General features: G+C 40.9%; 1 protein-coding gene across 7 annotated transcripts in view; it reads left to right on the forward strand.

Annotated features, from left to right (window-relative positions):
- The window catches only part of LOC118121666 (VPS10 domain-containing receptor SorCS1), a 152,513-nt gene that overhangs the window by 111,755 nt on the left and 26,902 nt on the right, over positions 1-13,856 (forward strand). For all 7 annotated transcript variants that reach the window (XR_007034868.1, XR_007034867.1, XR_007034866.1 and 4 more), the window contains exons 6-12: positions 2,795-2,859; positions 4,158-4,276; positions 4,471-4,560; positions 5,924-6,103; positions 7,090-7,236; positions 9,673-9,775; positions 13,315-13,391. Coding sequence is in view for 4 of the 7 variants with exons in the window: in XM_047343562.1 (XP_047199518.1) it covers positions 2,795-2,859; positions 4,158-4,276; positions 4,471-4,560; positions 5,924-6,103; positions 7,090-7,236; positions 9,673-9,775; positions 13,315-13,391 (781 nt within the window). In the remaining 3 variants the exon portion in view is untranslated. The remainder of the gene's footprint in view (positions 1-2,794; positions 2,860-4,157; positions 4,277-4,470; positions 4,561-5,923; positions 6,104-7,089; positions 7,237-9,672; positions 9,776-13,314; positions 13,392-13,856) is intronic.

Genomic DNA, 13,856 nt, shown 5'->3' on the forward strand with positions numbered 1-13,856 from the left:
ATAAATCTGTCTATCTATCTATCTATCTATCTATAAATCTGTCTATCTATCTATCTATCTATCTATCTATTTATCTATCCATCCATCCATCCATCTATCCGTTCTTATATATCTCTTCTGGTTTAGCTTTCTGCAGGTTACAATCCCGTAGTCCTGAGGTTCCTGAACAAAGCCAACAGACTAATGACAATTTCATCAATTTGACCTAAAGACACAAGTGCCTCCCAATGTCTCAAACCTAAACCAAGGTCAAACTAGATCAAACTACACAGGTAGGACATTCTCTTGGGATCAAAGGCCATTTGGTTAATTCAGAAAAACTAGAACAGTTTTTTATTTTCTATTTTGATATAATAATCCCATTAATTCGGAAACAAGAGTTGATTTTTTTTCTCTCAAATGAATGAATATGGCTCCATAGCTTTCGAACCAGCTGGTTTTTGACCTATGCTGAGCTACTATAGCTGCTACTCAATAGCAGGAGAATGTTCTAGAGAGAACTCACCTCTCTCTCGGTCTTCTTGAACCAATCAGAACTACAGATGCCATTCTCCAGACACCAACATGATACAGAAAGAGGCATTCATAATAATGTACCCCTTTATACAGAGAGCATAGTAACAAGACAGCAGTCAAGCAAATGTATTGGAATAGCAGACACATTTCAAGTGATGCTAATGAATATTCAATATAAAACAGATTAATTTGTCATATTGTACTGATGTATTTGCCTTTCTGGATTTGGTCAGTTCCAGATGTCTGGAAAACTACTGAGACCAGTTCCTGACAACATAAAGCTCCAATGTGTCTATTTGTCATCAACACTGTATTTCATGCAATTGATGCACTTTTGATTTGTTGCTAAGAAGAAAAAACTGTAACTGCCTGGAAACTATAGCTAAAGCTAATGTTGAATTAAAATCCAAGTGAAGAGCAGCTCTGACACTGTATGTCCTGGACAGACTTAGTCACTCTGCTCCACAGAGTGAAGAGTTGATGAGCCAGAGAGGTTTTTAAGATTTCCATTATTCATGTGTCTGACATGCCTGATCTTCCTCTGTGGCAGACAGTTACTTTATATGACTGACAGTGTGCAGCTATAGAGGGAAGCTTCAAAATGAGTCTTTAGTTAAGTCTTAGTATTGGTTTCCTTTTTACAGGGTGTAAATAATCTGTTCCGCCTCAGCAAAGCCTTTAAACCCAAATTATGACATACTGCTCTCTTTATTTGTTGTCATTCCTATTCTTTCAGATGCATGCATATCTTTAGTTATTACATTCACCATCACTGTGACCTGCTCTTCCATGCTTTCCACAGCTAAACAGTTTCACCACCACACAGGTGCTTCTCTAACCCAGTGGTGTCTGCCCCCGACACTGTTTCTAACATAAGACAAAAAGCTTTTGCCTCAGCAAACTGCGGAGGAACTGTCAGGGTAGTAACAAGCTGGGCAGCCAGGAGTGAAGGGAGCCTGGAGGGCTGATGCTGCAGAAGCTGTCAGAGATCTATTTTAGGACGCACACTGTGCGGTAGGTGTGGTGGAAGCCCTGATAATGAGGCTGCAGAGGGAGCTTACGTCTGCTGCACATGTGGCCACCAAACATGTAAGGAAGATGAAGAGTGTAAGCGTATTATTTGGTCGACCTGAGCAGTGCTCCGCCACACAGCGCCGGTCGGTGTGAAGTGGAACAAACGGTGCTCTACATTTCTCAGCTAATCAGTTTGTGAGCTTATTGTGTGCAGTCATAAAATGTTCTGCTAAACATGTGACCATGCATATCCCTTCAAAAAAACACGTGCAGCTGCCCGTGTGCGATATTTTGCAAGGCATCAGCTCCATCTCACTTCCAAGTGCTGTTGTTTTTCCACCTGTTCCCATGCCAAGTCTCCACAGAGACCACACAGCTGCCCAAACCGGTGTCACACATAGACACCACTGGAGGCACAGCGACTTAAAAGCCCAGGTTTGCCTCCCAAGCTTAAACAAACCGTATAGCTCCGCTAACTCAAAGACTTTGTCTCTGACTGCCTACCACTGCTCTTAGGTACCTGAATGGATTATTCAGGAAAAAATGGAAATGTAAATTTGGATAAGTAGGCCATCATATTCACAGTTGTGTTTCATCTGGGAAATGACCAATACTACCGATAAGTATAATGATTAGAGGCTATGGTGGTCTCTCTCTCTCACTGTGTCTGCTTCTCATTCCTCTCACACGGACCCCTTTTATTTCTCTCTCCATTTATGTGTGTGCTACCTGTCCACACATTCTCTCTCTCTCTCTCTCCACCTCCCCGTCTCTCTCCCCCCTCCATGTGTGTTCTGCCTTTGCTTCTCCTCTGATCCCCCAGTCTTTTTAATACATATTTAATGCCGTAATGATTATATGCTATTCCAACTGTGGGCATCCCGACTGTAGCGAGAAAATCAATGGCTTTTCCTCTTCTAATGATGTTAGGAAACATCCTCCTCCATCTTTCTATGGGGGGGAAAGGACCTTCTGGGGCCTCTGAACATTTAGATCACTCAGTAAACCTGAGGTCTTTCTTCTCCTTACACTTTAAACTGCCAATGACGATGAAGACATACATGTGGTAATTTATGCTGCCAATTGCTTGCTGATGTTTACTGCAACTGTCATAGCACTCGTCTTACCCACGCTGTAGCTATACATTTGTCTGACTTTGCAGCATGCAATCGCTCAGGTCAGACAGCATCCACGGTAGGTAGCACCTGCCCAACAGCAAAAGACCAGCAGTGATGTTCCTGAAACACATTTGTCCTCCTTTCAGGTCGAAAATGGGTCTGGACAAAGAGCCGGGCCTAATTCACCTGGAAACCAGCATCTCTGAAGGACGTGAGTAATTGAATTCCGAGTTCAGCTCTCCATTTTCTGCTGTCTTTGTACTGTACCCTGAGCATTGTCCTAAAGTAGAGAGGAACCAGGAGTTGTGTGGACAATTCTGCTGAAGGGTAATGCAAAGGGACAACGCAAATGGCCAAGTCTGGGGACACACAATGACAATGGAGAGAAAAGTAATGCATATATTAGAATGCTTTTAAAAGCAAGTAATTTAGCTCAGTGGCCAAGAAATGTCACTTATTCTCCTGAATGACAATGAACACTGGGATATTGTAGGTTGATATATAGAATTTGACTTAATTTCCTTACGACATCTGATGTCAGAATCTTTCGAAAAAAGTACATTGTCTGGTTTTTTTTGTCCCCATAATTCCTCCAATTTATTATTAAGATTATTCTCTCCGAGCCATTTACGATTTTGACTTTTAAGTAATGGTATAAACAAATTATATATTTGCAATACATTTAGTAAACTTTTTAAATCATGTTTTGAAGGGGATCTCCGTCTTTTTAAACAGTTTATAGTCTTGGGAGAGTGACTGTAAAAAGCACTTTACTAACATAGTGTATATTTTATAGTATAATGTATAATGTGATTTCATCAGGGGATGATGATGTCATTAGGTGGTAATCTTGACCTGGGTTTTGATCACGTGCATTATGAGAAATTAAAGAGTCAACAGTTACGAAGTTGAAACCATATCAGGCACGACAAGATTCGGCTGCAACGATTTAAGCCCGTCTTCTTTCAGTCGCAACGCAAAGCTGATGGAGTGCCCTTTTAATACTCAATAAATACCACATCCTTTTTCAGTTCGCTCATTTTTCGAAAAGCTCTCAAAGTATCGTTGCCATCTTTCTGTGAGAACACCCTCTTTGAGGCCAACACAACAGACAGAGACAGCCATGCAAACACACACAGCAAACATTAGTTGTGTCAGATGTTACAGTTGCATAGCCAGAGACTATCACTATTGATCATGTGCGCGTGGAGGAAGCCAACACTTTTTTGGCAGAGGCTAACACGTGGGGACAGGTCTCTCCCAGCGCTGCGATTGAAGGCAAAGAAAGCAATTGGCCTCTGTGTTCATCTGTCTTCCCCTCCGCCCGGCTCCTCCCTTACTGGGACCACTTTATTGACACGAGTAATGTAGGAAGCCTAAGGAGGCCGCTTGGCTCTGGGTGAAGGCTGCCTTTCTTCATTGGCTAATAACATTGCAGAAGCCATGGCTTGACATGTGTGCTTGGGTGTGTCTTTGTGTGTGTGTGTGTGTTTGTTTGTGTGGGAGCAGAGGCACTGTATGTCACCTGCAAGCTGCAGAACTGCACAGATGCCAACAAGGGCAAACCATTCCCAGGCTACATTGACCCCAATTCTCTGGTGGTGCAAGATGAGTATGTCTTTGTCCAGGTGGGTAATTGGCCAGTTTACTCTGTGAAAAACATTGTTACAGTGTATGAGGTACGAAGTGTGAGGATATTGCAAGACATTTTTCAAGGTCATTGTTAGACAGGTGCTGTAAGTGTAGCTTTATGTGTCCCTGTGGTGACTTTATTCTACGCGTCTCCCCAAATGTTTACACTCGACGCCTTCATCACCTTAAGGTATCAACTGCGGGGAGGCCAATCTACTACGTGTCTGCTAAAAGAGACGTCTTTACCCCGATGAAGCTGCCCAAGTACACCCTACCCAAGGTAAGTGACATATCTGCACCTTAACGTTACATCAAAATGAACGGATTTGAGAATAATTAACTGATATTTGGTGAGAGTCCATATCTCATCATCTGTCACCAAGGATACATGAGAGGAATGTAAAGCTGCTGCCTGTGGACGTTCTCTGCATGCCGAGGCACACATCAGTACGCTCCCAGCCCCGTTCGCTTACGTGGACTAAAGTTGCAGTAATGCGCTGCCTCTGTGTGACTCTCCTTTTTGTTATTTACGGGCAAATCAAGACCAAAAGCAACTCTCAACAGTGTTCCCAGAGTTGTTATTCCGTGCTGCTCTGCGTCGAACACAGCCTTGCCTGTCACGTCCTCCATTGACAATTAAACATGTTTTATTCAATCAAGCCCCGGGCCCCCCTCCCCGGTTGATGTCTGCTCACTGCAAGGTGCTATTGGCACAGTGAGAGGCAGATGAAGAACAGAACCGAACAGCATGGCCTCGGCTGCATAATCTCTGCCCGATAAGCCTGGTGTAGTGTTAATGACTGCCGTATCCTCTGAGTTCAAATATGTGACTGCAGAAGATGTAACATATCTGATTGTTGCATATGATTAAACCCAGCAGGTGTCTAAGAACAGTATACAATATAAAAGTTTATTATTCCTTATTGGCACATACAGCATCCTGAGAGGTGATGTTAATTACATATAAGGGTGTATTCAGATTAAATGTATTTGTATTGAATTAATTTCAGATCCATTTAAATGTCTAATCTTAGTACTTACACAGTGTGCTTAAGAGAGTTCGCTGCATCTATATTACAATGTACTGTAGATTTTAATGCACTAATATGTTGGCACTTAATGCTGCCACATCCTGCAGTTTCTGTTTAGAACAAGATGTTTAGTTTTAATGAAACCCTTTGCACATTATAACATGATGTATTTTATTTCATAATGACAAATTATTAACTTTTATTATAAGAACAAATCAATTGGCATATTATAAATTGGTTAACAAACTATGCAAACATTCCTTGCAGTGACATGATAAGTTGGTATCAAATTCTTTAACAGGAACACAGCGTGTTCCCTGGGTGAGGACGTTGTCAGCATAGTGCTTCCGTCATGACAAAAAATATGTACTTAGTTTCTCACCATTCTGACAGGATCATATTAATGCTGGAACAACTCCTTTTCATGTTATTATGACAGATTTTATTCCGAACAATCATATACCACAGCACAGATATAAGCTAAAAACAAGTATCCACATAAAAGCTGCACATAAAACAAAACAGAATGATAAGGGAATGATAAAGAATAATATACAACACTGTGGTTACCTAGTGTGCCATTGTTATCCCATACATTTCTCTCTCGGCCAGGACCTGCATGTGATCAGTACGGATGAGAACCGTGTGGTGGCAGCCGTGCAGGAGTGGAACCAAAACGAAACCTACAACCTGTATGTGTCCGACACGTCAGGGGTCTACTACACGCTGGCTCTGGAGAATGTGGTCAGCAGCATGGGCCACGAGGGCAACGTCATGGTCAATCTATATGAGGTAAAGAAACAACCCATTTGGTTGCAAATGGCATGATATCAAATCTGTACTTGAACATATAACACCATGCTGGGAATCAACATTGGTCTTTAGTGTTGGATTTGTACACTGCACATGAGGCCTCTTTCTATCTCCAGGTCTGCAGCATCAAACAAAGGGCCTGCTTGATGAGTGCCTAGCCTGCAAGTTATTATGAACAGTGATCAATATTTTAGAGCTTGGCGACAGAGACGATGAAACGTGCTTCTTTTGTCATTGTGGGAAAAAAAGACCCTGCTGCGGTAGGCCTACAGTCTTCAGAGCACATTGTGTGAATACGAAGCAGCTTCAAAGTGCTGACATCAACAAAGGCTAGAGGGGATTGTGCCAGGGATATAGATTTTTGGGAGGCTGAGATTATTTCTTTCTTTGATGAATAACTGCAGATATTACTTCACAAAATGCATCTAATCCGAAATTAAGTGAGTTAAAGAGCTAATGCTGAAGCTGTGGCTCCAGTGTGCAGGTAGGGTATTTAAAGACATATCAGCAGTACAAGTAGAATGGAGAGGTCTACCTGAATCCGAAAAGGAAGCTGTTAGTGATGCCACTCATGCCTTCCTGTGGCCTCCGCGGTAGAATCAAATCCACCCTCTTGATTGGGGTCACCACCCAAAATGTAGAATATGCTAAATCTCTCCTCCAAGGGAGATTGAAGTATGTGACAATTACCAAAGTAGAGTTACTTTGCCTGATGCGACTGTCACTGATTCAATTCTGCATCCCTTCACTTATTCCTGTGAGCCACAAGCGAGGAGTCAGATTCATTTAGGACACACATTGATTACTCACAAGCTCCCAGACAGTCGATCATTTTCCACTCAGTGTGTGTGACTTTATGTGGCTTTGTTGCCACATAAAGTACAGACGACGATACAGACGAGGCTAGCACACGTGGCTGCGTTGTCCCCGGAGCTGTGAGCTGCTTTTTTTTTCTAATTTCCCAGGTAGCGGGAATAAAAGGGATGTTCCTGGCCAACAGGAAGACGGATAACCAAGTAAAGACGCACATCACCTACAACAGAGGCAGAGACTGGAGGCTGCTGCAGGCGCCGAGCAAAGACCTGAGGGGCAACAACATTCACTGTGTGCTAGTGAGTGTCTATCCGCGAGTTCATGCATGTTTTTTTATAAGTGTGCACTTCCATCAAAGAGGGGCCTTGACAGGAGTTGACTGATCCCAGCAGCAATGAGAGGCCGAGCTCAAAAAAGAGCAGCGCCCGTCAAAGCTGAGTGCTCTGAGGCTGCTGAGCAGAAAGGTCAGCCATTTTGATTCAGTCCAATAAGCTGACCTCCCATTTAAGAAACACAGACAGAAAGAGGTGTCAGGCAGAGAAGACAATGCTGTCTGTTTTTTTGTTTTTTTTATCTGTCTTAGTATCTCAAAGTTGGCTGCTTCTCATAGTCGATCTGACTCAAGGTCTGGAATTTTAAATACACAATCTAACAGTGTATCACTCTCTACTAATATTTGTAAAAGAGTTATAGCCAGACTCAGAGGATAACATAGATCTGATGTATCTTCATCTAACATGTCGGCCATTCTGTCAAACTGTTGTCCAACATCCAAAAAATGTATTGAGCATTTATGTTTGTAAATATCAGATCTTTACTTAACTCTTTTTTTCTATTGAAACTCAGAATAATATTTGAGATAGCAATATACTTAATGCATATAAAAAATGAAATGTATCGAGAACTTTTATTCTGGAGTCTTTTGTTTTAACACTAACACCCAATTTAGAAGATTGTATTAAAATATAAATATTTTATTTTTGTAGGTTTTTTTCGCAAAAATATATTTTTTAATATTTTTTAAAGCAAAGTTAATTTAATGTATTTTTATCAAGAATTTTAATGTAAAAATAAAATGTTACACTACATTTTCATGTCACTACTGTTTTAAGTTTTAATCCATGGGCTGAGATGAATTTTAGCCATACTGATATTCTTGACCAGGAAGTGTGTGTGCCCTCTCTCATGGCTCCATGGTGAGAAGCTGTGTCCCACCATTTTGAAATAAATTTAGTCACAAGTCTGGATTTCAGTGGGAAACTATAGGTTTCGCTTGAATGCAGTGGTTCAGCAGATGTATCGGACAATCTACAACTGATCCAATAATAATAATAATAATAATAATTGTATTTGAATAGCACTTATCTAAACAAGGTTGCAAAGTGCTTCAGAAGTTCAATGGCAAAAAATGAATAAAAAGGTACTCAATTCAGTTCAATTTTCAGCAACAAATCATAACATTAAGGTTGAGAACTTAAAATGTATAGAGAACCCCAACAGTTCCCACAATGAGCAGCACTTTGGCGACTATGGAGAGAAAAAAACTCCCTCATTACTGGAAGAAACCTGTAGAACCAGACTCAATGTGGGTAATTCATCAAAGAATGTAGAAACTGGAAAAGTAGGAAATCAAAAGTTGGGAAAATGTAGGAAGACTCGGGGTGTAAAAGGATAAAACAGGAAAGAGTAAAGGTTAAATGTGTTCATTGATGATCCTTGTAAAAAAAATGTTTTAAATGATTCTCAGAACGTCCACATTGTCAGATGTTTATTTATGGTAGAAAATCAATGTGTTTGTGCACATTGTCTCTTCTCTCTGCTCTCCTCAACATCCACTCTATCCTACAGCTCTGCAGGGAGGAGTAATCTGACATCCAGATACTGCTCTGTGTTGACATTTACCATCAGATGTGTGTCTGCTGTATGTGTTGCCTGCATATGTGCAGCTGACATTCTGTGTTACTACCAACACATTACTGTCAATATAAATATAAATTGTATATTGTGAGTTATCTACAGATATGACAGTCAAGAAAAAAAACGTTTTAAATACAACGAATCTTATAAATGACACTTGAAAAAATGGAATATAAAATATATTGGCATGGATTTACCTGTGAAAACAAAAGCAGAGAAATGAAAACTAAATTTAAATAAGACAATGTAACCCTTCCAATTTTAATGTATATTATTGTGTTTTCGTTGTGACCAATGTCGGGGGGGTTGGGGCTAGGGGTAATAAAATCCATATGAAAATAATAAGAGAATCAACTGTAACTGCAATTCACATGTATTAAAAGTTTAGGGAAAAGACACTTCGTATTCAAAGATGTTTGCAGCACTGATTTGAGCTAATTCGGTAGAATTGCCCATATATGAAAATCATCAACCTCCTTTGATAAACCAATTAGTGATTCTGTGGCATGCCTCGCCTTCCACCCATATTACACAGTCATTTGTCAGGAAATGTCAGAGTTTTAATAAACCTCTAAACAGCCCGTCACAACATGGCCTGCACCACTGGCATTTTGCTGGGTCGTAATGAGAATTGTGTCGGTAAAGGTTAACCCAATCAAAATTAATGGTGAGCCCAGCCAATGGGGAAATGGTGTTTGTAACTTATGACTTGGGAGTCGATGCCGCAGCCGCTTTATTCAGAATAGTCTTTTTATTGATACTGTTTAGACTTGGTTTGATAGCTCTGATGATTGAGTTCTCTGATTTTTCTCCTACAGCCGTACTGTTCGCTACATCTCCATCTCCAAGTTTCTGCAAATCCCTACACATCTGGAAACATAGCCAGCAGGGAGTCAGCGCCGGGGATCATTGTCGCATCAGGTGGGTGAAAGGGAATCTCTTCTGACTGACATGTCGTCTCCATCGTCTTTCTTCTTGCACTTCTGAGGATTCCTCTCTTTTCTCTTTAGTTTCTCCTGTTAAAACCACTTCTGACCTTTTTTTGTTTATCTCTTATGCAGTTATTAACAGATGCATTCTTTGTCATTCTTGAGTGGTAAACAAATGACTCCTCTCAGGTGCCCACATATATTTTTATAAAGGTACTGGATTAAAGCATTTTAAGATTAGAAATGAGTTACACTTTGCAGACAGCAAGTGCTCCTGAAAAGAATGTTAAGTGAATGCATCCAGTTGCATCAAATGGATTCTGAATTGTTCGTTTTTTTTAAACTTCATTCATCACAGGACAAAAATTGAGGCATAAACAAAACCCATCTCCAATTCTGCGGTTCATTTTTTATATTTTTTGTTATTGGTACTGGTGTTCACAATCGACTTGTGTATCTCCTTTTGTTCGTCTTTCTTCTTTCCATTCATGGATGCATAAGATAATGTTATGCTAACTCAAAGAGACAAAGACCATAAAAATCACTTAGGCCGACAAAGAAGAAAAGAAATCTGCCTCTTTGAATTAGCTGGAAATCTTGGCACTCAACGCTTCTGTGCAGTAATGTTTCCGCTGCAGCTCTTCAATGCTGACGTCTCCTATGCAGCCGAATTTGGCTGTTTGCACTTTTTTAACTCTTGTCCTCAGTTGTCCGTCCCTGTTCAGCATCAGTATACGACTCCCACAGGAATCGGACAACATGCGTGTGTCATCCTCACCTTCAAACAGGGGCGATTGACAGGACAACAGAACACTACACATTCTCATTGGCTCAGTCGTCAGAGCATCACACTGTCCCTGAGAACACGGGAGACGAAGCAAGGTCTCCCAGCGACTCACTGTGGGGGAAAACAAAGAAATGAAGATCAGCTGCCCCCTCAGCTGAATTCACACCTCAGTGATATTTACTCCTGGATGGGCCGACACTGTCACAAACACAGAGACAGTCCCCTCGGGTTTCGGGAGAAAGCCAAGCTCATTCTTAAAGTTTGGGTGCTGGGACATTGGTGAAATATTGTGAATTGTGAGAGCAATTGACTGATTTTGCTTCGTTACTTGTCGTTCTTTAAATGACAAAATGTCCAAAACAATCAAAGGAAATATTCATCATTAGCTTGTGACACAACCAATACGTCGAAAGAGGTGGAATAGTGGATATACCTGCCAATTTATATTGAAATTGGTAGTTTTGGACATCATTACTCTGATGATAGCACTTCACTTCTCCGGTGAAATCTCTGCATATGGTGACATCGAAAGTGCAACAGTATAAATATCACAAATATTGTGTAATCTGTTGTCAATGTCCAGTTGATTGTAAAGACCTAGTTCTAAGTTCAGCTTTTGACGCGATGGACTTACAGCATGGTGGTACTTTTTTTTCAAAGTAATGAGTGATTATTCACTCATGATTAAGACAATAAACAAATATTATAATGATTATATAATAACTATCAGCTTTGAATCCTGAGTTTGAAACTAAATGGCCAGTTTCCACATCCCTGCATGCAATTTATAATTCAGTGTTAGGGTGAGGGTTTCTACTCTGTGGTTCATTACTTAAGTTAAAGGTTTGGGACTGAAGCTTGCGTGACTGAAGTTCAGTGTTCACTGATGTTTTCAGAAATGGTGTAAAACACAAAATCTCAGAGAGGTTGATTCAAAAAAGCTGTTTAACAACAGTAAAAGCAGTCAAACACAACCTGGGATGAAAACACAAATTCTCAAGAAGAGAAAAATGTTCCTTTCAAAAGTAAATTGACACAAATCTTCTTTTGGTTGAGTTTGTGAATGTACAGTCAATGAATAACACTTCCAGTGTTTTTTATTTCCAATCTGTCACGTTCCTCGCAGCAGTTGTTCAGTCGTAGCAGAAAATCCAGTAGCTCGGTGAAGGTGGAAGACTCCACAGGACTCGATTTACTGTCACCGCTTTCAGTTTCTGTTGGGAAAAAGACACACTCATGAAATCCCAGGCAACACACAGCAGGCGAAGACATTAGAATGAGAGTGAAACTACTATTCTATGAAATTTGGACGAGACTGTATGGTGGGGCGGCTGTGGCTTAGGAGGTAAAGCCACTAATTAGAGATTCTGTTGCACGATCCCTGGCTCCTAAAGTGCTTGGCCAAGATACTGAACTGCAGTTTGAGCGGTTGTTGGTCCAATCTGTGTTTGTGTGGTATACCGCGATAAAGGGACCTGCAGCAGGTTTATATGGGTTTAAGGTATTTTTGGAATATATAAATTGGGCTGTGTTCTAACTGTGTTAAGTTGCTCTTTACTGAGTACCTTTGCTAAGACTCGCTTAAATATCTCTCGCTCAATGAAAGGATTCACTATAAACTGCTCGTTGTCCCTCCTCTGCTTGCTGCCTCTGTCTATCTCCTTGTTTGCTCTTCAACTTGGGGGGAAATGGAAGTGGAAACATCAGTGAGAGAGAGAGTTGGAGAGAGGAGTTTGGATTTTACCGAGACAAACTATTATGGCTGAATATTTTTCTGATCTGGACACTATCGATGCAGCATCCGACTTCGATGGTTGTCCCTGTTTGTTTCAGCTGGAGTGTATGAGCTAAGAGCTCCGGAAAATTAGGCGAATGCAGAGTGAAGAAGAGAGAAGCAATAATCTAAAGACCTGCAGGGTTGAGAGTCAGACTTGTTGAGTGAAACATGTGCAATGTTGACAGACTGCAGCAAAGACCCTGAATAACAATATAAGCCTTTTACTGGTGGACTACATTGCAGCCACTGTCCCTGCCAGCGGAGGTAATCTACTGGACTGCTACCAAAAGTTTTTACAATTACCATTCATTAACATATCTACATTTATAAACATAGAGCCATTGAACAGTACCCAGAAAATGCCCCTTTAACGTCAGCTGGGAAAATTTGGCTTTACTGAATTCCACCTTGGTGAGAAAATCCATCAAAGGAAGTCAAGAAAATCTGAATTTTCAACTGTCAGCTTTTCTTTCTATATGTTTGGGATTGTAAAGCACATTGTCACTCAGTTAGGTTTTACACTTTGAGGTAACCATACCTCTGAAACGCCGACCGTAGCTTCCAGCCTCGTGTTTAACCGCCTGCCACCAATTACAGGCTAAATTAAAATAAGTGCAGCAGTCTGTAAAGGAGTCCGTACAGCCTTCATAGAGCTTGTCTTAATGCGGCCAGAAGTGCTGAAAGATGAATACAGTAATCTGGATTTATTGGTTAATTTAGGAGTATGGGCTAATGTCGCACTGCACTGTAGATCTTGTGGAGCAGTGTAATTACAGGCTCCGTCTGCAGCTGCAGCCTGGAGCCCCCTGCTGTATCACTACTGTCAGTCTAAAGGCTCTTTCTAAATACCGCGGCTCATTTGCTCTCGCACGGAGTTCATTTCCTGTGCCTTGCATTATGCAGTTTGCCTTTCCTCCAAAAAACTTACTGTGGTTTATTGTCTATCTGTTCTCTGTCTTACCTTCAGGCTCATTTGGCTCGGAGCTGACCCCCAGCAACGTCAGTGTGTACATCACCTCAGATGCAGGAAACACATGGAGACAGGTGAGCAAACTTTTTGTAACTGCAGCAATGTCCTACTGTTAAAGTTCAATTGAAATTCAAATTATCCTCACTTTGTTTTGCGAAGCATAAACATGTAACCACAAAGACACTGCAGCTATTGTGCATATTTTCATCTTTGAAAATGCTTCATCCGCCCTACAGCTTAGATCAGTGGTTCTCAAACTTTTTACACAATGTACCACCTCAGAAAATAATAGGCTCTCCAAGTACCTCTGACCAACATTGGTGTATAGATACAAGTTATAGCTTTGTCACAAGAGATGAACAAAGAAGAACAAAGCATTAATGATGGAACGTGGACCTCTTGTGGAATAACGGAAATAACAGGTCAAGTGCATGCGCGCACACACACACACACACACACACACACACACAATACAAATCATGTTAAAAGTTGGCCAGCATGTTGGTGAGTTTTGACATTTAACAGACTAATGAGAAGGT

Source organism: Hippoglossus stenolepis, chromosome 2 (genome assembly GCF_022539355.2).
Source record: "Hippoglossus stenolepis isolate QCI-W04-F060 chromosome 2, HSTE1.2, whole genome shotgun sequence".
NCBI lineage: Eukaryota > Metazoa > Chordata > Actinopteri > Pleuronectiformes > Pleuronectidae > Hippoglossus > Hippoglossus stenolepis.